The following is a 21,657-nucleotide window of genomic DNA, read 5'->3' as shown; positions in this document are numbered from 1 at the left end:
TCCTAGACCCAGAGAGTCCAGATACCGGGCTCCCCGCTTGGACGCAGGTATCCCAGACACATCCAGCAGAAACTGTCTCTTTATTTCAGGTTCTCTCCACATCCACCATTTCACCCTGAAGCTGGATGTGACAAGCCACAGCGAGCCAAACTGGAGTCCACACTAGTCTCTGGCTGCACCCTCAGGAAGGATCCCCAGGGATCTTCTGACCCAGGCCTCCAGACTGCTTCTCCTGACAAAAACTGCCCCCTGGGTCTAGCCTGGTGGGCTCTTTGGGCCAGGGGACCCTGGATCCTCCTGTCCATTTCTGCCCAGGGTGTGTCGACTAGCCACGTCCTATACGCCCAGGGTTTTCTTCATGGCTTCGTATACCACGTAGCTGATGCCACCTGCTGGCAACACCTTCAGTAAGGTGGGAGTCATGCCTCGGTACAGCCCAGGCCAACCTTGCTGGGCCAGGATCCCCCGGAAGACTCCACACATGGTGGGGTTCGAACCCTCCACAGTGTCTGTGGGAACAGGGGCAAGCTCAGGGCTTCTGCCAGAGGATGATCGGGCCTCCAGGGGGGCTGGAATATTGGGGGTTGGGTGAAGCCCGGGGCCAGGGTCTGGGGGGTCATTTGGGAGGGTGTTTGGAGACTTGTAGAGGATATTGGTCAGTTTGGGGAGAGTGAGATCAACTTAGGCAGGAGTTTTCAGGATTTGTTTTTGGGAACATCTTAGAAAACAAGCTTATAATGGAGAGGGAACTTCTAAGATCTGCTAGAGATTTGGGGAGTGTGCTAAGGGGTTGGGGGGAGTTGGGGATATTTTCAAGATTAGGGTAGTGGACCAAGGACTTGTTTGGATGTTTGTGGATTGCTCTAGGGGGTGAGAGTCCATGTGGGGAGTACCCAGGGTAGTGGGGGAAGTGGTTATGATGTTAAGACCTCTAAGGGTCAGATTTAGGAATTTTAGGAATTTTGACTTTTGGAGTCAAATATGGGCTGGGTCTGATTTGGAGAAGCTGGGAGAACATTTGGGGAATCTACATCACCACTGAGGTCAGTGTGGGGCCCTAAGTCCTATTTGGGGATGCTTATGGGGGTCAGTTAGGAGATGTTCATTTCAGTGGTTTGTAGGGTTAATTTGGGGGCTGGTATCAGATTTGGGGGTGATTCTTGGTGGGTCTAGAGGGCAGCAGAAGCATCCAGGATCAGATGTGGAACATTTGGGAGTGAGTTTTGGGGAATGAGAAAGTTCAGAGTCAGGGTTGAGGGAGAGGGGCACACATGATGGCCAGGTGGGGCTAGCCTGACCTTGGGCCTGCATCCTGGTGCGCACCAGGGTCAGTGGGTAACTGGCCATCTGTCCACAGGTCGTGGACAGCGTCACAGATGACAGACTGACCAGGCCACTGGGATCCTCCATGTCCCTCCCTGATTTCAACCAGAAGCACCTGAGCATCTGCAAGACAAGGGGGTCAGGAGGAAGTGCACTGTGGGCCTGTGTTCACAGCACTCCTGGCACCCCTCCATGGGCCCCACACCTCATAGATGGCCAGGTCAGTGCAGGCATAGGGGATGATGCCAAGCATGTTGGGCAGGTAGCCGCGGTATAGGGCGCGGGTGCCCTCCCGCTCCAGGATCTGCCTTGCACAGTCCAGCAGCCCCTTGTACTGGCCCGTCCGGCGAAGGGTCAGCCGCGTCTTCAGCACCTGTGGAGGATGAGGAGGGAGTGGCTCATCTGATCCAATGCTCTCATCGACCTTTAGCAGCAACCATCGTCTCCATCCTACCACTGAGGAAACTGAAGCTCAAGAGAGTACACAGAGCTGAGTTTCAAACCCAGAGCCGTTCGATCCCTTGGCCTGTCTGTGCTCCCAACCCAGGGTTCAGCAGCAGTGGCCAAGAGGATAAGGGAGATGACATGGACTGACTGGAGTCACAGCTTATACCTAACAGCAGCCAGACACAATGCCGTGGGAGTGCAGACCCCAGGTGGCCAGATTTGCCAATCTTCCAAGAGAAGCCAGACAACGTGATTTGTATGAAATGCTCCAAAATCAAAATATTGGCAACTCTACAGTTGCCCAAAAGACCAAACACCAAGTGCAGTAGGCAAAATTCTAAGGTGGCCCCTAAGATTACCACATCTGATATGTATGCTCCATATAATGCCTGCCCGACCTTGAGAGTGTGCTGTGGATGAATGAATGAGTGAGTGTGGATTGGGTGTCACTCCCCTCACTGAGTTACATGACATGAAGGTGAAGGGATTTTGCAGATGTAATGGAGGTCTTGAAGCAGCTGATTTTAAGTGAAGCAAGACCACTCATCCCTGGTGGGCCTGACCAAATCAGGTGAGCCCTTTAAAAGAGTCTCTTGCCAGAGACCAGAGAAATCAGAGCGATTGGGAATGTCCAGGACATTTTTCATTTGCTCTTAAACAAGCAGACCGTTGGGGAGAAGACCACGTGGTAGGGACAGTGGATAGCCTTCTTGGTGCTGAGGACCTTCATCCGTTGTACGAGGTTTCACAAGAAACTGAATCCTGTGAACAACCAAGGAACAACGCAGGCCTCAGGTGGGCTCACTGTAGCCCAGCCAACACCTTGATTTCGACCTGATGAAACCCTGACCAGAGGACCCGACCAGCCAGTGCCCAGACGTGACCCACAAATGAGATAATATCATTTTAAAAGCTGCCGAGTCTCTGGCAATTTGTTACGCAGCAATAGAACACAGATATACTTAGGAAGAAATTTAACTGGTCAAGAGCAAGCATTATATGAGAAAAACTTTAAACAAACATTGAAGTACAAAAGGGGAGACTTGAACAAATGGAATGTTCTGGGCAGCCAGGGTGGCTCAGCGGCTTAGCGCCACCTTCAGCCCAGGGCGTGATCCTGGAGACCCAGGATCGAGTTCCGCGTCAGGCTCCCTGCATGGAGCCTGCTTCTCCTTCTGCCTCTGTCTCTGCCTCTCTCTCTGTCTCTCATGAATAAATAAATAAAATCTAAAAAAAAAAAAAAAAAAAAAAAAGGAAAATAGACGGCAGGACTCTCTAAGCTTATTTATAAGTTGAATACCATCCCAGTTAAACAAAACCAATAGGTGACCTTGTTTTCTGAGTTAGATAAGTTGCTTTTCAAGTTTATATGGGAAACCACCAGGGGGATAACCTGGAAAACCAATAAAGAAGATGGGGGGAAGAGGGAGATGAGAAAGCCTAAGATCAAGCCTCAAAAATTAAAGACAGAGAGTAAAACTACAGTGGCATCCGCTGGCTGAGTCAGAAGAGCGTGTGACTCTTGATCTGGAGGTCATGAGTTCCAGCCCCACATTGGGTATAGAGATCACTATAAATCAATAAATTTTTTTTTAAAGACAAAACTGGGGGGATCCCTGGATGGCTCGGCGGTTTAGCACCTGCCTTTGGGCCAGGGTGCAATCCTGGAGTCCCGGGATCGAGTCCCACGTCAGGCTCCCCGCATGAAGCCTGTTTCTCCCTCCTCCTATGTCTCTGCCTCTCTCTCTCTCTCTCTCTCTCTCTCTCTCTCTCTCTCTCTCTATCATAAGTAAATAAATCTATCTTTAAAAAAAAAAGAAGATAAAACTGTAGGCAGTAAAAGGATCAGGGGTGGCCAGGGATTCGGGGGAAGCGAGAAGGGGTGAAGAGGTGGAGCACATGATTTTTAGGGCAGTGAAACTACCCTGACACCCAGATGGCGGACACCTGTCCGTGCACATCTGTACAAACCACAGATTGTACAACCCAGAGTGCCCCTGAGGGCAACTCTGGGCTTTAATAATAATGTATTGATATATATATTGGCTCATCCGTTGCAACAAATGGACCACCCCATGCAAGACCTTAATAGCAGAGACTTTGTATATGTGGGAAGAGGTGTATGGGAAATCTATACCTCCTGCTCCGTGTTTCTGTAAATCTAAAACTGCTGTGCACAATAAAATCTAAGTGTTACCTCCCTCCCTCTCTCCCTCCCCTCATCCCCCCCCCAAAAAAAAACAAGGAAAAAGAGACATTAGTGCATGGACAGACACACCAGAGCAAAGAGAGAAAGCCCAACTGTACATGGGAGTTTAGTAAATTATAAATTACACAGGGTCTTCTGGATCCTTGAGGGGGAAAGGATGGTTGAGCTGACTGGGGAGTCATCTGGAATATACGAGTTTGCCACACACCTCACATGAAGGGGAAGACGAGGGGGAGGAGGGAAGAAAACAGGAAGGAGGAGGAAGTAGTAGCAGGTGGTAGCTAACTTTCACCTTGTTTCATCTTTGTGGGGGGGTGGGGGGGAAGAGGTTCTCTTACCTCCATGGGGTTGATGAGCGTCTGGGAGGTGGCCACGGCTAGGGAGCCAGCTAGGAGACGTTCCTGGAAGGGTGGGGACCCATGCACTCCGCAGAAGTAATTCTTACACTGGGGCAGGAGAGAGGGGCAGGAGAGAGCCACTAACCCCCTCCCTCGCTGAAACCCACCCTGAGTCTTGGGTAAGGATCTGGGCTTGCAAGCGGGGGTGTAGGAGAGGGTTTGGGGTTAAAGGGCAGGGCTGGGCAAAGCGGGCCTCCCCCCCCACGCACACTGCATTGCGCCCCCCCTCTCCCCGACCTGTTCAAAGACGGAGAACTTGATGGCGTACTCGGGGGCAATCTTGAGGACGTTGATGCCGTTGCCCCGCCACAGGGAGTGGAAGCCCCCTTCCTGGACCATGCTTCGGAGCCCTCCCAGCAGGTTCATGAAGTTCGTCTTGGAGGAGTAGACCTGGGGGTAGGGAGGCCACCGGCCCTGTGAGGAGCCTCCCACCCGATCCCCACCTCCAACCCTGCCCCCCCACCTCCAACCCAGCCCCGAGTCCAACCCCATCCTGTCCCCAGCCACCCAACCCCATTCCTCCCCAGCTAGTGCTGTAACCCAGTGCAGACCCACATGCCCGCCTCCTCCCTCATCTTCCTCTCCTTGGCTGTCCTAGTTCGCCTTCAAAGCCACCCAAAGACCCCATCCTCAGTTCCCTTATCCCTGACCCCACCCTGTCCCTGGTACTGTTCTCTCAGCTCCGGCAACTCAAGTTCATGCTCCATCCTCATTGGCTCCAGCGCCAGCCCCAGCTTCAACTCCCACATTTACCTCCATTCGGCCTCCTCCTGACTCCAACACATGCCCCAGCCCCACCCTCAAACCTGTTTCCAATTGCACCCTCACCCCTATCCTGTCCCCCAATCAGCTCCACCTCCATCCGGCCTGCCCCACCCCAAAGGCTCCAGGGCCTTGGTCCCCGGGCGCGCACCTGCATATACACCTTGGCTCGGTCTAGAGGGGCCGTCCCAGTGCGGGACACCGCCCCAGCCATGGCTCCTGAGAGCAGAAACTTCCACAAGGCCCCCTCGTTGTCCACTTCTAGGACGTCCACGGGGACCATCAGCTGCTCTCCTGTGTCCAGCACCTGCAGGGCAGACCCAGCTCCCACCCATACTGAGCCGGGCTGCAGCTCCTTCCCTGCAACCCCAGAAGCCCCTCCTAGTGTGAAAGGCCCACCCTGGTCCCCACTGCTTCCAGATGGAATTCCGGGTCCGCTTGGAGGGGAGTGGGGCAGGAAGAGGCAGGCAGCGCGGCCTTCTACCCCGGCAGTCAGGCTGCAGGTGCCGAAGACCTGCAGTTCTCAAACTCACCTGCTGTGATGGCAGATGCTCCAGGTCGTTTTCACGCACGTGCCCAAACACATACCCATACACGTGTGTACAGCCCACGTTCCGGGAGGGGGCCAGGGTCGGGGTCGGAGGTGGGGCTTCGGTGAGTAAGGCCTTGAGCCTCTTAAACAGGGTCTGGACACTGGAGCAAGGCTTCTGAGCTTCCTCAGGCTGGGCTCCCATGGCAGCCGGAGGGTTAGGACACCTAGGTTCAAATCCCTGGCGACAGGTTTGCCCATCCAGCAACCATGTGGGAGGGGTCACCTTGTAAATTTGGGAACCAGGCCATGATGAGGTCACAGAGGGCCTTGTGACCTCACTGGATATGGTGCACAGAGTAAGCCTGTCCATATCCAAATTCCTCTAAACCCATGAACTCGCTTATGTCAAGTGGCAAAGGGAAAAGCAAATTTGCCGAAGGAATTAAGGTCACTCACCAGCCGATGAGGAGATGGAGAAATTATTCTGGACTAATTGTGGGCCCGGTCTAACCTCGTAAGTCCTTAAACAGTGAGGAGGGGAGCAGAACAGGGTTAAAAGGATCAACTTGAGAAAGACTCGACTGACCATTGCAGGCTTTGCAGATGAGGAGGGAACCGCCAGCCATGGGGTGCAGGCCGACCCTCAAAGCTGCAAAAGGCCAGGAGGCAGATTCTTCCCTGGAGCCTCCAGAAGGAGCTTGATTTTAGCCCAGGGGATTCGTGTCAGGCTTCTGACCGCTGGAATAATACATTTGTGTTGTTTTAAACCACCACGTTCGTGGTCGTTTGTTACAGCAGCCGGAGGAAACTAATGCGCTGTGTTTTGTTATCATGGCACGGGGAGATAGACGTGAGGGAGAATGGGAAGGTTCTGGAGCTCTGGGAAGGAGAGACACAGTGGGTCGCTGAAGTGAGAGAGGCCTGGGTCTGGAGGCAGCCTGGGTTTTAATCCCATCTAGGGCAACTCTTGCTGTGTGACCTGGGGGTACTCACTTTACCTCTCTGAGCTTCAGTTTCCCCCACGTGTAAATTGGAAGTGGCGATAAACTCTTACCACGAAGGGTCAATAGGTTGCAGTGAGTATTGAGAGCACTTCCATCCTCCCATGCGCTTTGGTTCCAAAATGTTGATGCCATCCATGATTCTTCTCTTGCTCTCATGCCCACACTCTGTCATCACATCCTGGCTTAACCTTGAACATATCGCAGAATCTGGCGGCCGCTTACCGTGTCCGGGGCCTCCAGCCTGGTCCAGCCCCATGATGGATTACCCGGACCGGTGCAGTCGCCTCCACTCTGGGCCCTCCCACTCTTGCCCCCGTCTGTGCTCCCCAGAGTGACCACCAGAGGGCTCCCATGAGCACCTCAGTCAGACCCCGCCCTCCTCTGCCCACAGTCCTCCAGGGCTCATATTTCCTTGGGGTGGAAACCCAAGTCCTCCCCATCGCCCCCAAGGCCCTGCTCGACCTACCCAGTTCCCTTCCTGCCCTCCCCTCCTCCTTTTCTCCCCCTTACCCATTCTGCTCCAGCCACACGGGCCTCCTCCCTGTACCTCCAATGCACCAGCACAGTGCTGCCCCAGGACCCTTGCACTGGCTGTTCCCTCTGCCTAGAATGCTGCTTTCCTAGACATCGCCATGGCTCCCTCCCTCACTGTCTTTACATCGTTATGCAAATATCATCCTCTCCCTGATGCTTCCTCCATCCACTGGATTTAAAACATAAACTAAAAAAAAAACAAAAAACAAAAAACAAAAAACAAAAAAACATCTCTGGGTGGGGGCTGCAGGGGCCTGGGTGGCTCAGATGCTTAAGCGTGTGCTTTAGGCTCAGGTCGTGATCTCCAGGTCCTGGGATGGAGCCCCACATCGGGCTCCCGGCTCAGCGGGGAGTCTGCTTCTCCCTCTCCCTCCGCCCCTCCCTCCCACTCGTTCTCTCTCTCTCTCTCTCTCTCTCTCTCTCTCTCTCTCAAATGAATCCATACAATCTTAAAAATAAAATCAAATAAATAAAATGTAAATTCTGCTCTGCAGTATCTCATAGCCTCCTTCCTCACCACTTTATTTTTATCCATAGCGCCTTTGCTTTCTATCCAGCTACACATTCACTCACGTGTGTTATTTATTGTTTGTCGCTCCCCGCTGGAATGTGGGGTTTATGAGAGCAAAGACGGTGGGGTGTTGCACTCCCTTCTGAATCCCATGTCCAAAACCGGGTCTGGCACAAACTAAGTGTCCGGTAAATAGAAGATGAGTAAGTGAAGGCGATAACACAACAAAAGGCTTAGCACAGAGCCAGCGTGTGGACTACTTACTCCATAAACGTGAGTCCTTTTCCCTTTAAAGATGTCAGTGATAACATCCCTTATTCTGTGGGTGGAGAGACTCAGAAAGAGAAAAGCAGTCTGTGTGGTATCACATGTCAGTTAGCAGGGCCTCCTCAGGCCCCAACGGTGTAAAGGGATCTAAGAACGTGGACAAGAAAATAGTTGTTAACTGGCCCGATTAAATCAAATCAACCTGGTAACACTCGATGCTGGTATGACTGAAGTAAACTTAGTAACGCGGATTCCTTGTTGGTCGCTGCGTATATCGCACACGATTTCCCTGGTGGCATGACCCTGAAATAGCCACATCTTTTGACTCAGCAATCCCACTTCTGGCAATTGATCCTCAGGACATAATTTACAGGAAGTAAAAATACAAAACATTTAGCATGCCATATGTGAGTGGGCGGAAAATCGTATCTAGGTATGCGTATGTGTACCAGTTAGCTAATGCCGCACAACAAATTACCCCAACGGTAGGATCTTAAGACACAAACAAGATGGTGACTGCAGGGTCTTTTGTGCTCTCATCTTGGGAGTCACACACTGTCACTTCTGGTGGATACTCTTGGTCAGTCGGACCCACCCTGGTACAATGAGAGAATGTGAATACTGGGAGGGAGAGACCCTCGGGGAACATCTTGGAGGGTGACTGTCATGGTCCACACAGGAAAAAGTTTGGTCATCTGAAGACAAGCAGAAATTGGGTCTGATTCAGAAATCATCTGAAGACTGATTGGGTCTACAAGCTGAGGAATGCCGAGTGCCAGCGACTGCCAAAAGCTGGAAGAGGCAGGAAGGATCCTCCCCTAGAATCTTTGGAGGGACCATGTCCCTGATGACACTTTGACTTCAGACTTCTAGACTTCGGAACTGACAGACAATAAATTCCTGTTGTTTTTGTATTTACCATAGCCAAAGATGGAAGCAACCCAAGTGTCCATCGACGGATGAATAAATGAACAAAATTTGGTCCATCGACACATTGGGATATTATTCTGCCTTAGAAAGGAAGGACATCCTGCCACCTGCCACCATGTGGACGGACCCCGAAGACACGGGCTCAGGGAGGGGACCCAGACCCAGAAGGTCACCTCCTGCATGACCCCCCTCCCAGGAGGTCCCCAGAGGAGGCCCGTGCATAGAGACAAAGAGGAGGTGGTGGGACCCAGGGGTGGGGCAGGGGGCAGGGGGTCAGTGCTTCTTGGGGACGGGGATATGGGGAGATGGAAGGTTCTGGAGACGGATGGTGGGTGGGTGCAGGACAGTGTGTGATTTGTGCTGCTGGACTGTGCATTTAGAAATGGATAAGATGGGGATCTCTGGGTGGCGCAGCGGTTTGGCGCCTGCCTTTGGCCCAGGGCGCGATCCTGGAGACCCGGGATCGAATCCCATGTCAGGCTCCCGGTGCATGGAGCCTGCTTCTCCCTCTGCCTGTGTCTCTGCCTCTCTCGCTCTCTCACTCTCTGTATGACTATCATGAATAAAAAAAAAATAAATAAATAAAAAGAAATGGATAAGATGGTGAATTTTATGTGGTGTATAGTTTACCACAATAAAAAAATATATCAATCCAAAAACGGTATCATTTTAAGCCTCCGGGTTGTGGTCATTCATTACAGCAGCCCTGGGAAGCAAATACCCTTATGTCAATAGAATACAGGAAAAAATAAAAAGGGCCTATAGATGTGGGCTTTCCCCTGGGCCTGCTTCACTTCCTGGTCTCCTGGGACTCAGTGCAACGGAGGATGGTCCATGTCCCTCCCCTGTGTGGCATTTGAGATGGTCCCACATCAACCCGTCCCCTTTCAGTAAAAACCACAATGAAAGAGCTTAGAAAGTGTATTCCTTTTGTTCTTTTCCTTTGAAATAACACACGCAGGCGGGAGATGGGACACGGTGGAGCGGGGGGGGGGGGGGGAGGAGGGCGGTGAGGGGAGGTGGAAGCCATGGGGGGGTCCTCCAGCCCCCCCCAAACAACCCAGTTCCTCTTTTGCAGTTCTTTAATGGGGTTCCTCAAGGACTTGGGAGGAGTAAAGGGAGGGGTCCCCCAATGATGCTAAGCTCAGAATCCAACTATAAAGTGCAGAATGTACAGGGGAGTCGGGGGGGCTGGGGGGCTTGGGTTATCTGCGGGGGAGGAATGTCTGATGCTCTCTGGTAGAAAAATAGACCTGGAGTGAGTCCGGGGGATTTGGTTTGTTTGTTTTGCATAATTGGATGCTGGGCTCCAGGGAAGAGCTGTGTAGACTTGCTTCTGGCTGGGGTGTGTTTAGGGGAGTCCCCTTAATGTGCCCCCGGCTTCAGGCTGCCCCCTTGCCAGCCCCCCAAAAAGCGTGACTGGAGGTTATCATCAGCCTGAAGGTGGGAAGGGAATGGAAGATACCACAGAGCATTGTGGGGGGAGGGGCAGTTTGCCCATAGGGCCAGAGGCGTGTCCACACTGGGCAGGTGAAGGGGTGTCCAGCCTCTGTCTAGGGCATGGGAGGGGCATCTCCTTCCCCAGCTGCCGGCTTCTAGCTGCGTCAGGACTTTGGACAAGTCCCACGGGTTTTCTGGAAGCAGGAGGCCAGGACCTAGGCTTCCTTCCCACAGGCTCCTTGGGCCCTGGACTCTAGGGTGCATCTGGGGCAGGGGCACGGGGGACCCAGGATGCTGTGATTGGCCTATTGGGATCTATCTAGACTTGGAGTCTGAGGCATTCAGGATCCAGTGCCTGGGAGGATTCCGATCAGAATCCAGGGGTTAAGGGGCTGGGATCCAGTGCTTGGAAGGGTGGGGGTCTACCTCCTATGGGTGAGGTTTCAGCATCCAGTGCCTGCGGTGGAAGGATCTGGGGTCCAACAGCCACAGTCGCCAGGACCCACTCACTCCTCTGTTGGGCTCTCATATTGTGATTTTAGGAGCCAGGGTCCGGCTGGTCAGGGCTTGGGAATCCGAGATCCGGTGGTTGGGGTTTGAGGGTGTAGTGGTTGAAATGTAGGGAATCCAGTAGTCAAAGCAGAGGGATCCAGGACTCAGTGTCAAGGTAAAGGAATTCAGGAATCCAGTGGTTGGGGTGAGGGGAGCTGGGATCCAGTGGCTGGGGCCCCGGGATCTAGGCATTGCATTGTCAGGATCCGGTGGCTGAGGCTTCTTGATATCCAGAATCCAGTGGCCGAGCTTAGAGATCCAGGGCTGGAGGAAGCATGAGGATCTGGGATCCGCCAGTGGTTTTGGGGATCTAGGACCCAGTGCTGGATCTGGGACCTGAGTGTTTAGGCATGGTGATGGGTACTCACGGTGATGGGTACTCCTGTGGTTGGGTTATCAGGATCCATTAGTTGGGTTGTGGGGGATCCCGTGGTTAAGTCACGGAGGTCCAGGACCCCGCATGTGGGGGGCCAGTCGTTGTGATGTGGGGGTGCAGGACCCAGTGAATAAAGTGTGGGGATCCTGTGATTTGGTGTGCGGGGGCCCTGGGGTCCATTGGCTGGGCCATCAGTCTCCAGTGGCCAAGGTGTGGGGGATGTCATGATTGGGGTGAGGGAACTGGGGTGGGTCAGGCTCTGGGTCCCTCACCTGGACGTGACCCCCAGGGCCTGCTTCATGTTCTCGTAGACCACATAGGAGATGCTCACAGCCGGGATAACTTTCATGAAGTTGGGGGCAATGCCCCGGTAGAGGCCCCACACGCCCTCCTGGGACAGGATGTGACGGAGCAGACCCAACATGGAGAGCTGGGGGGCGCCCTCGATGGAGGCTGGGAGGGGTGGGGAGGCCAGGTAAGGCCAAAGGGCCCCTCTCACTTCCCCTCCCACTCCCCAGGGCTGGGCCTGTGGCCGTTGCAGCAGGAGGGAAGGAAGGTGAGGTTACCAGCGGGACCTACCACTCAGAGTCGGGACTTCTAGTGGCTCTGGAAATGACTGCTCACCTTTTCACCCCACTCTTGAGGGCCCAAGTTTGGGGACGGTGAGAAACAGAGAAGGTATATGTATGTGTGTGGTAGGAGAGGGCACAGGCATTTCCTCTGCCTGGAACTCATTTCCCTGCCTTTTCTCCCAGCTAACACTTCCTCTGCCTTCCAACCTTCCAACCAGGCTCCTCGGGGGAGCCCTCCTTGTACCCCGGTCTAAGTCTGGCTCTTTGTCTTCTCCTTTATTCAACCCTAAATGCATACTTAATTGTGGAATGGTTTATTCAGCATCCTGCTTCTCTCCAGCCTGTAAGCTCTTTGTGGGTGAGAACCCAGGTTTATGCACTGATAGGCCCCCAGAGAAAATCACAGAACACAAATGCTAAAATTCCCAAGGAAATTCCCAAAACAGATTCAGGAATGTGTGTGTGTGTGTATGTATGTGTGTGTGTATGGGGTGGGGGTGGGGGGAGGACCGATAAGAGAAACCTACAGGGGAAAATTAAAAAAAACCCTCACCAGCCTGGCCCCACCCCTCCTTGGCCAGATCTTCACCTTCCCTCACTGTAACCCTTGCAAATCGGAGCTCAACTTAGCACCTCTCCCAGCTAGGGGGGCTAGGGCACCCTCACAATATTCCCTGCATCTGCTCTCCTCGTTCAGATAAAGGGCTCCTGTCCCAGTGTCACAAATGGGTACACTGATACCCAGAGAAAGGCAGGGACTTTAGCGAAGGCCATCCAGATCCAGGAGGGTCCCAATTTGGGACACCGCCTACCCAGGAGGAGGAGCTGGGGATGGGGACCTGGGGCCCAAGTGGTGATGCTCTCTCTCCCTGCCCCATCCTCCCGCCCAGGCCTCACCTTGGGCCTGCATGCGGGTCCGGACCAGGGCCAGGGGGTAACTGGCTATCTGGCCACAGGTGCTGGAGATGGTGCCGCAGGCCAGGAGCACGAGGATGCCTGGGTCGGCCGAGTCGCGGCTATACTGCTGGAGCCACCGGTTCTTCAGGGTCTGGCAGGGGTGAAGAAGGGAGTAGAGTGGGTTGGACTGGAACCAGGTAATACACTACGACCCTGGCTTCAGAGGCCCTGCTGGCTGGGGTCCCCTGACAGCTTGGCGTCCCCTGACGGCTGGTACTAGCTGAGTGCGGTACCTCCTAGGTGCCCACGCACAAACACTGTACCTGCGTCCTGTCACTCGGTCCTTACCTCGACCCTCTATGGATGTGGAAAGACCACCTCCTGCCCCACTGTCCACGCCCTGGTCCCTGGAACCTGGGAATATGGTACCTCATGTGGCAAAAGGGGCTTTGCGGAGGAGATTAAGTTAAGGACCTTGAGCTGGGGCATGATCCTAGAATATCCAGGTAAGTCCAATGTCACCACGAGGTTTCTAAGAGTCAGAGGAGAGAAGCAGAGGTGGAGTGGGCAGGTTGGAAGATCTATGCTGCTGGCTCTGAAGATGGACGAAGGGCCTACCAGCCAAGCAATACAGGCAGCTGCTAGAGAAGGGGAAAGGCAAGGAGACAGATTCTCCCCTGAAGCCTCCAGAAGAAATGCAGGCCTGCCATTGGCTTGAGTTTAGCCCCATGAGACCCATCGCGGACTTTTGACTTTCGAAACTGTGAGATAATGATTCTGTGCTGTTCTAAAAGCACTAAGTTTGCGGTCATTTGTTACAGCAGCCGTAGGAGGCTGACACGCTCTCCAACGTGGACGCCCTTCCTTACCACTTGCCGTTTCATCTCAGATCTGCGGACTCCCAAAGGCCAGCAAACACAGTTCTGCCTGAGGACTCCTGCTGGGCCCGGGGAAGGCTGCTCTGGGCACCCAGGCCTCGTCAGGAAGTGCTGGCGAAGCAGCACCCCCAGCAAAGCTCGCTTCAGACAACTGACGTGGCGTATCAATACCCCAGCTCCCTCGCGGTGCTGGTGGGGCATGTTCTACGCTGCCTCCAGAGGCCCCTCTGGCCAGGATTGAACCCCACCTGCCCACCATGATACCCTGCTTGATAACACACCCTTCTGGGTTCAGTGGCATTCCCCCCCCCCCAAAAAAAAAGATATGCCGGAGTCCTCACCCCCCAGGATCTCAGATCGTGACCTTATTTGCAAATAGTCTTTGCAGGTGCGTGAGTTAGGATGAGGCCATCCTGGAGTAATCAGATATGACTGATGTCCTCATAAGGAGAGGGGACACAGGGATAGAGACACACAGCAGAGGAGACCAACCCCTTACAAAGCCTCTCTGCTTGCTCTGGGACTGGGATGGCTCCTAGGTTCCATTTCCTAAGTCAGTTCTAACCCCCTTGGTAACAGCTGCCGGGAACTGTGTGGGGCAGGACTCAGGGCTGGGATAGATTCATGATGTCTGCTCTGGGCAAGGAGCGGGCGCGATGGAAGCAAGAGTTCACCCCTCCTGCCTTTGCAATTCTAAGAGCCCTCTTTTGGGGCTGCAGCAGGCATTTGCCAAATAGGTGTTTAATGAGTTTTTAAGAGCTGTTCTGTTGAAAAGACGTTCTGATGACTGTATAAGTATGGCCAACACCAGGCTAAAAAAAAACCCCAGTGAGATCACTTTTCTGCAGACTTCTCCAAGCCTTTATGGGACTAACATAGATTTTGAAACTCAAGAGGGCACAGGGTTTCTCAAATGATCCAGGCCTCCCAGCTCCCTTTTCTGGTGAAGAATGCATCAAATACAGTTATGTCTTATTTCTGTACACAGTCCCCAGTGGCTTTGTATTGCACTCAGGAAAAACCAGCTGCGTCACTGAGCTCTTGGGGACTCTTCAGTTCCTTCCAGCCAACTCAAGACTTCCACTCCTCCAACAGGTCAAAGCCAGTCCTGCTTCCAGACCTGCATTCTCCGCCTGGGTCACACCCCCTTGCTCACCGCCTCTCAGAGACCTGCCTAGACCCCCTCCAGCCAACTGTGACTTTCAATTACACATCCTGTTTTCTCATCTTCTGAGAACTTAGCAGGATCTGAAACTACTTGTTGGCTCCTGGACTGACTTCCTGGCTCTTGGAGTGGATGCCCCAGGAAAGCAAGGGTTGTGTTGTTCTTACTTAATGCCATCTCTGCAGCAACCAGCACAGCACCCAGTCCACTAGGATGCTCAGGAAATATTTTCTGAGTGAGCGCATGAAGGAATGAACAAGTGAGTGAATGAGTGGTGGCCTTGTCTCATGTGGCCGCAGTGGTGCTGGCTGCTGGGAAAGTCAGGTACGGATGGTGGGTGTGGAGTGTTGTGGATAAGGACCGGCTCCAGAACTTGGCAAGGCCCAGCACAAAATAAAAATAACGTGAGATCTCTTGTCTGAAGATGATCAGAATTTCAAGACAGCAACAGCAAGGGAATTAAACCAAGAGGCGGGCCCCTCTGAGCATGGGGCCCTTGGCGATTGCACTGGCTACCTGTCTGTGAAGCTGGCCCTATGCTGGACACAGAGACTTTGGGGGCAGCCTGGGGACATCTGGGGCTGTGCTGCTTGGAAGAGCCTGGCGATCCTACCAGGAAAAGATAAAAGTCATGACCCCTGGAAGAGAAAGAGCAACGCCTCCTCGTTCCTGCCTCTCTCCACAAAGGCCCTGAGATGCTGGCCATAGAAACGCTGCTGTCTCTATGAAATGGGCAGGCCCTGATGAAGACATTGGCTGGTTTGGGGACACGGGCATCTTTGAAACTCACATTCACTTTCTCCCATGATTCTGTGAGCCACAGTGGTCCCTGACCTTCTCGGGTCCTGAGGCCCAGGAAGCGTGAACTGCACATGGAAATGGGAAGAATTCTCGTGGTGGTAAATGTGGAAGAGTCGAGGGGTTCGATGGATGAAGGGGTTCCCCAAGATCTCATGGTGCTTCTCTACCCCTAGCTGCGAGGTCAACTAAGTCAGCCCTATGGGGAAGGGGTGTCCTGCAGGCCAATCCCAGAGGGCGGGAGAAAGGAGGGAGGGGCGGGCTGCCCACCGACCTCATAGACGGCCAGGTCGATGCCCGCGTAGGGGATGATGCCCAGCACGTTGGGCAGGTAGCCTCGGTAGAAGGCGCGGGGCCCCTCCCGCTCCAGGATCTGCCACGCACAGTCCAGCAGCCCCTTGTACTGGCCGGTCCAGCGCAGGGTCAGCCGCGTCTTCAGCACCTGGGGAGGACCCGGTTATCCCTGGGAAAACTGCTTCCAGAAACACCACGTCCAGGAGTGAAGACACCTAGAAATAGCTACTCCGAGAAGGCTCTACCCTGGCAATAACTGAATTTAACAAACCACTTAACTGTAGATTCTTCTGCTACCCCGAATCTCCATATCTTTAAATGGTTATACCTCTCAGAGTCGCATATGGTGGCCACTGCTGTCTCCCAATATCTGGTTCCCTTCTCCCCTTAAAAATAGAAACTATCATTTTCAGCAAGCACATGGCCACTAGAAATAAAGGCTACATTTCTTATTCTCTCTAGATATATGGCCACGTGACTAAGTCTTAGCTAATGAAACAGGAGAACAGGCACGTGTGACTCTCAGAAAGTATCTTTGAGGTGTTCCTTCCTTTGTCTATTCTTCCTTGTTTTTTATTTTATTTTATTTTATTTTTTGTCTATTCTTCCTTATTGACTGGACCATGGACGTGATGACTGAAGCACACGCAGCCGTTCTGGTCCATGAGGTGGATGCTACATTCTGAAGTGCTGGAATAAGATAGAGGGAAGGAACCTTAGTCCCTAACACTTTGAAGCCACCCTACCTGCCCTGAACTGCTTACCTCAGACTTCCTTTGTGTGATTTGAGTTTTCCATCACTCAGAATCCTGACACACTGCACAACCTGAAACCTGAAATGATTTCCCTGGGAACAAACAGCCTGGAAATCAGTATCCTTAGAAGAGGCATGTCCGTAAACAGTTGGCCGCCCCCACAGTTGCTGCCTAAATAGTTATGACCAACACCATCATCCCTTGAAGTCACCTCTCAAATGTGCATGTGCACTCCGACTACACGTGAAGCAGCATTTCTCTAATAAGCCACAGTCCAAATCGGGGAGAGACAGTTATAATCCCAATGCCTATCTCACCATGGAGTGATGTGGTTATTGCAAACCCCCCATTCTGCAATGGGGCCTTGGCCAGAGTCCCTCCTTCTCACCTCCATGGGGTAAATGATGGTTTGGGCCGTGGCACCAGCTAGGGAGCCAGCCACAAAGCGCTCCTGCACGTGCAGGGTCTCCTGCTGCCCCCGAATGGCCCGTTTGATCTGAAAGTGGGAGACACAGAGGTGGGCAGGACCTCAGGTCCTCCTGCCGTGAGCACCACACAGGGAAGCAGATGCCCACTCCCAGAGTCCTGCAGACATCCCCTGCCCCCAAGGCCATCCCACCAGCCCTCATGGCTAGCTCACCTCTCCCCCACCCGCCCCCACCTGCTCCCACCTGCTCATAGGCCATGAACTTGATAGCCGACTCAGGTGCAATCTTGAGCACGTTAATCCCATTGCCACGCCACAGGGAGCGCATGCCCCCCTCTCGGATCATGCTCTTTAGGCCTCCCAGGATGTTTAGCTTGTTGGTCTTGGATGCATGGACCTGCATGAGGAGATAAGGTGGTTTTAGGGTCCCCTTCTGGGGCCCAGGCCTGGGAGAGGGGGTGGGTCTTTCCCGGGTCCCTCACCTGCATGAACACCTTGAGGCGGTCCAGAGGGGCTGTGCCCGTCCGCGACACAGCACCTGCCACTGCGCCCGCCACCAGCTGCTTCCACCACATGCCAGTTAGCTTCTCCTGCTCTGAAAACTCATCAGGGACAGTCAGGCATTCACCAATGTCCAAGACCTAAGGATGCAGGGACTGGGGTGTCACATCATGATAGGGGCAGAGAGATGCACCTCACCCCTAAATGGGACTATCTCCCTCAGGAATCCCAGGATACCCAGGGCATCCACCAATGATGGCTCTCACTTGGAGAGCCCAGGAGATCCCTCCTGGACTCCTACCAGATCCCAGCAAAACATGCAACCTGACTCCCACACAAGATCCCAATATCCCTCCTGGGCACCTCCACCAAATCCCACCAGAGGAGCCTGCCCGAGCATGTACCATATAAAGATTCCTTCCAGAGCCAATCAGATCCCTTTGAGGGATCCCACCCAAGGGCCTCCTGCGTAAGGATTCTAGAAGATCCATCCAGGGCCACACAAGATCTAATCAGGGATCTGCCATATAAAGATATCAGTGGATCCCTTCCTCTGGGCCTCAGCAGATCCCACAGGAATCTGCTCCCAGGGATCATCCCTCATCTAGAATTCATCTATAGACTTCTCAACCAAGCCCTTCATGGATCCCCAGGGCAGGAATCTTTGAATCTCCCAAGAGGATCTCAACAGATCCCACAGGTGGATTTCCCTCCAGATGCCATCAGATGCTACTGGAAGCATCACTCAGAGATTCCCACCCAGAAGCTGGGGATCTAGAGCACCTCCTCCCCCAACTTCCAGTGGATCTCAGTGGATCTTCCAAAGAACATGGCTTTTATGAGTTCCTTCAGCAGCAGACCATTTACTAAGGCAAAAAGAAGTCAGAAGGGGAACCGTGGGTGGAGGCTGGAGGCTGGGTGCCCCATCTAGTGAGCTCCCCCTCCCCTGTTTTCCCACCTCCCACTGTCTGTGCCCAGAACCCCAAAGTCAGGTCTGAGGGCTCCAACCAGATCACAGACCTCCCCCAATGGGTCCCCAGTCCCCTGATCCCCGATCAGAGGAAGAGTGGACAACAGTCTCATCCCTTGGCTGTTCCCAGCGGCTCTTCCTTCTCAGGAGTTCTGACCCAGCCCCTCCATGCCGGGGAAACCAGAGCAAGGCCCAGCCACCAAGCTAGGAAAGCTGCCCCCACCTCACCGTAGAATGCTTCCAGAAATAGACTACATCCTCCACATTCTCCAGTGAATGCAACAGGAAGTGGTCACGCCATTCCTGCCAGTCTATGGTCATCGTGCCGTCACGGTCCATGCTGGGGGTGCAGGGCAAGATGGGGACAGAATCAGTGCTGGGACTGGGAGGGGGGTTGCTGGAGTGAGGTTCAGCTGGTTGGGGGGGGCACTGATTTCCTGTGTGCTGAGAGCTTGTCATTTCACAAAGGGGAAAACTGAGGCTCAGAGAAGTGAAGCATCCGGCCCAGGATTTCCCTAACTCCCACCTCTTGGCTCTACCTGTCCTGGGATTGGGTCTGGGGCCTAGAGGCTCAAGGTGACCATGGGGGTCCCGGGGACCCAAGTTACCTGGGATTCTGGACCCCCCAAGCTATTCACCTGTGCAGAATTTTCTCTGCTTGCTCCAGTGAGATGGAAATGCCTAGAGCTCGGAAACTCTGCTGGATCTCAGACACATCGATATGACCTGGGGAGGGGGCCAGAAAAGAGTGTGCGTGGGGGGGACCCTGGAACCCAGGTGCAGTATACCTCATAATGGGACTGGTCTAGGAAGACTGGGGGACCCAGGAACCCAGGAACCCAGGGTGAGATATGCAGCAGGGTTGGGGGGGTGTCACTGACCCACTGGGATCAGAGAGACGGAACTGGGCCATATTGTGTGTGGGGGGTTTTCTCTGCTCCATGAATGAATGAAAAAATGAATCTAGGAATAATTATAGGGGTCCTTATGCCATAGGAGACTGAGGGGCAATATTAGGGACCCAGAAGAGGTTATGGAGGGGGTGTCTATGACTCATAGGGAATCCAGATGCAATATGGGGCATCTCTGGCCCTTAGAAACTTAAAGGTAATGATAGGGGTCGCATCCCAGAAGGGAAAGGAGGTGGGATGGGCCCATGAGCCCAACCACCTAGCTGGGGGGTGAGGAGAGCTCCCAAAATAGCCTGTGAGTCATCAGGGAGAAGTGGCCCTCCCCCCTCTTCCCAGCGCTGGCAGTTCTAACCCCGCTGGTGCCTCCAGGGCTCCCGCAGCCCATCCCCGGGCCTTACCATCCTGATTCCGGTCCAGACTGTGGAACAGAAGCAGCAGGCGCTGTTCCCGCTCCTGCAGGTAGCGGCTAAACTCCTCCAGGTCAAGCCCACCACCTGGGTCAGCGTCGCCCTCGGAGGAGATGCCCTGGCAGGGAGGGAAGGGATGACAGTGCTCCAGGAGGCTGCTCCCCATCCGCAGAGGGCACAACAAACTTATGGCCCAGGAACTCAGCGCTCCCCCCCCCCCCGCCCCTTTAAAAGGACAGGAGCCGGGGATGTTACCCCTCTGTCCTCCAGCTCACTTCTCAGCAACATGCCCAAGGCCACAATAGGTCTGCAGGGTGGAAAGCAGTTGCCCAGTTTTCCTGGCAAGCAGACTGAGGCTCTCCAAGGTCGAGTGACTTTTTCAAGGTTACAGAACTGGGAAGTGGTGGGTAGCCTCGGGCTCTTGTCTCCGAAAGCCTATCCTCCCAGCCATCTCTTAAAAAAAACCCTGTCCATATGGCAGTTTTGGGAGCTCCACGGAGAGACAGCTCTGGGCAATGTGGGGCAATGAGCGGTCCAAGCTAAGCACCCACCCGGCCTCCGTTTTCCCACCCGGAGGGTGGGAGGTTGTACTGGAGATCTCAGGATGCTGTGGAGAGAGACACTCCAGTGGCATCTGGGGCTACAGGTGTAGGGGACACCTGCACAGGCCTAGGGCCAGGTTCCTGCTTTGCTACATCCCCAGCCGGGGGTGGCCTGGGCAGGACAGTCCCTGCTGGGGCAGCCTGGGGCATTAAGCCAGGAAAGGGGAGGCCTGGGGAATGTAAACCTAGAGAGGCGGGGCAGCTCCCTGGGAGGGCGGTGGGTGCCCAGAGCAGGGCAGAGAGGATGGGAAAGGGTGTGTCTCCTGAGGCGGGCGCAGGGCACGTCTTGGGATGGGCAAAGAGTTCAGAGGAGGGTGTGTCCGGGGCAGTGGGCAGGGAGGCGGGCAGGCGTCCCCCGCCCTCGAGGCACCGGCGAGGGGGGTGGGGACCGGGCGCTGGCAGCTGAACGGCAGGCCTGGGGCCTCGGCGGCTCTGTCTCTGTCTCGGGCGAACCCGTTAGGCCCAGACACGCTGGGCAGGGGGAAGGGCCCCGGGGCGCCCAGGCTGGGCACCCGCACTGGAGCGCAGCCACGGGCAGAGGCTGGCGGCGGCGCGCTCCATTCAGGGGATCGGGTCACCCGGCGCCGCAGGGCCCGGCTGGGGTCCCCGCGGGGGTACCTGTTGGGTGTCGCGGTCCGGGTCGCCCCCGCCCAGCCGGGCCAGTCCCTGGCGCAACTCGCGCACGTCCACGCGGCCATCCTTGTTACTGTCCAGCTCCTCGAAGAGGCGACCCCAGCGCTGCCGCCGCTCCGCGTCGCCCGGGCCCCCCCGCATGGCGCCCGCCCGGGGGGGGGAGGGGAGGCCCGGCGGCGGCGGCCTCGGCGGGGGCTTCGCGGCTCCCCCTCCCCCCCGGGGCCCCGCGGGGCCAGCTCCGCGGCCACGGCCACCGCAGCCTCGGCGCTGCCCGCCTGGCTCCGGCACTTGCAGGAGGCGGTGACTGCTGGCCGTCGCCGCCCGCGCCAGAACTTGCGTCTCCTCCCCCGACCCGCTTCGGGGGGAGGGGGCCGGAGGCGGAGCTGCGGGGTGCGGGGCGAGATGCCGGGGATGCTCTGGTGTTGCCCAGCCCGGGAAACACGGGGGTCCATTCTGGGGAGAGGGGCTGGAGAGATCAATGGGGTCAATTCTGCCTTCAGAGTTCCTCCTTGTGTGCCTCAGTTTACCCTCTTCCCGAGCGGGCCCAGCAGAGAGATATCAG

At 54.8% G+C, this 21,657-nt stretch overlaps 2 protein-coding genes across 4 annotated transcripts; both read right to left on the bottom strand.

Moving 5' to 3' along the window:
* Window positions 1-336: 336 nt before the first annotated feature.
* Window positions 337-6,893, bottom strand: SLC25A41 (solute carrier family 25 member 41). The gene is made up of 7 exons (XM_055343644.1): window positions 5,673-6,893; window positions 5,291-5,446; window positions 4,615-4,767; window positions 4,318-4,425; window positions 1,529-1,696; window positions 1,299-1,446; window positions 337-509 (listed from the first exon to the last, which is right to left on the bottom strand). Exons 1-7 carry the CDS (start codon window positions 6,039-6,041, stop codon window positions 337-339), a joined length of 1,275 nt encoding a protein of 424 aa, XP_055199619.1. The 5' UTR covers window positions 6,042-6,893.
* Window positions 6,894-9,897: 3,004 nt separating this feature from the next.
* On the bottom strand, window positions 9,898-21,390 carry SLC25A23 (solute carrier family 25 member 23). 3 transcript variants are annotated; one of them, XM_055343014.1, is made up of 11 exons: window positions 21,081-21,390; window positions 19,852-19,978; window positions 19,181-19,268; window positions 18,771-18,882; window positions 17,554-17,712; window positions 17,316-17,468; window positions 17,033-17,140; window positions 15,870-16,037; window positions 12,755-12,905; window positions 11,558-11,738; window positions 9,898-11,245 (listed from the first exon to the last, which is right to left on the bottom strand). In XM_055343014.1, the coding sequence occupies exons 1-11, from the start codon at window positions 21,234-21,236 to the stop codon at window positions 11,035-11,037; spliced, it is 1,614 nt and encodes a 537-aa protein (XP_055198989.1). In that variant the 5' UTR covers window positions 21,237-21,390; the 3' UTR covers window positions 9,898-11,034. The 3 variants fall into 3 exon arrangements, with proteins under 3 accessions (XP_055198989.1, XP_055198990.1, XP_055198991.1); XM_055343015.1 differs by lacking the exon at window positions 17,033-17,140; XM_055343016.1 differs by lacking the exons at window positions 9,898-11,245; window positions 11,558-11,738 and adding an exon at window positions 11,759-12,380.
* Between the last annotated feature and the right edge of the window lie 267 nt (window positions 21,391-21,657).

The sequence above is a fragment of the Nyctereutes procyonoides genome, unplaced genomic scaffold (genome assembly GCF_905146905.1).
Source record: "Nyctereutes procyonoides isolate TBG_1078 unplaced genomic scaffold, NYPRO_anot_genome, whole genome shotgun sequence".
NCBI lineage: Eukaryota > Metazoa > Chordata > Mammalia > Carnivora > Canidae > Nyctereutes > Nyctereutes procyonoides.
Note: the sequence above shows the minus strand (reverse complement) of the source record. Positions and strands in the feature narration are given on the sequence as shown.

Excerpts from the sequence above, each read along its gene's own strand:
- SLC25A41 (XM_055343644.1), bottom strand. The coding sequence starts at position 6,041 with ATGGACAGGCTTACTCTGTGCACCATATCCAGTGAGGTCACAAGGCCC. Across the intron at positions 1,447-1,528 it reads CTGACCTGGCCATCTATGAG|ATGCTCAGGTGCTTCTGGTT; the intron begins GTGTGGGGCCCA and ends CTTGTCTTGCAG. Across the intron at positions 510-1,298 it reads CACCAGGATGCAGGCCCAAG|ACACTGTGGAGGGTTCGAAC; the intron begins GTCAGGCTAGCC and ends CTGTTCCCACAG.
- SLC25A23 (XM_055343014.1), bottom strand. The coding sequence starts at position 21,236 with ATGCGGGGGGGCCCGGGCGACGCGGAGCGGCGGCAGCGCTGGGGTCGC. Across the intron at positions 19,979-21,080 it reads CGGACCGCGACACCCAACAG|GGCATCTCCTCCGAGGGCGA; the intron begins GTACCCCCGCGG and ends CCTCCCTGCCAG. Across the intron at positions 17,713-18,770 it reads ATTTCTGGAAGCATTCTACG|GTCTTGGACATTGGTGAATG; the intron begins GTGAGGTGGGGG and ends CTGCATCCTTAG.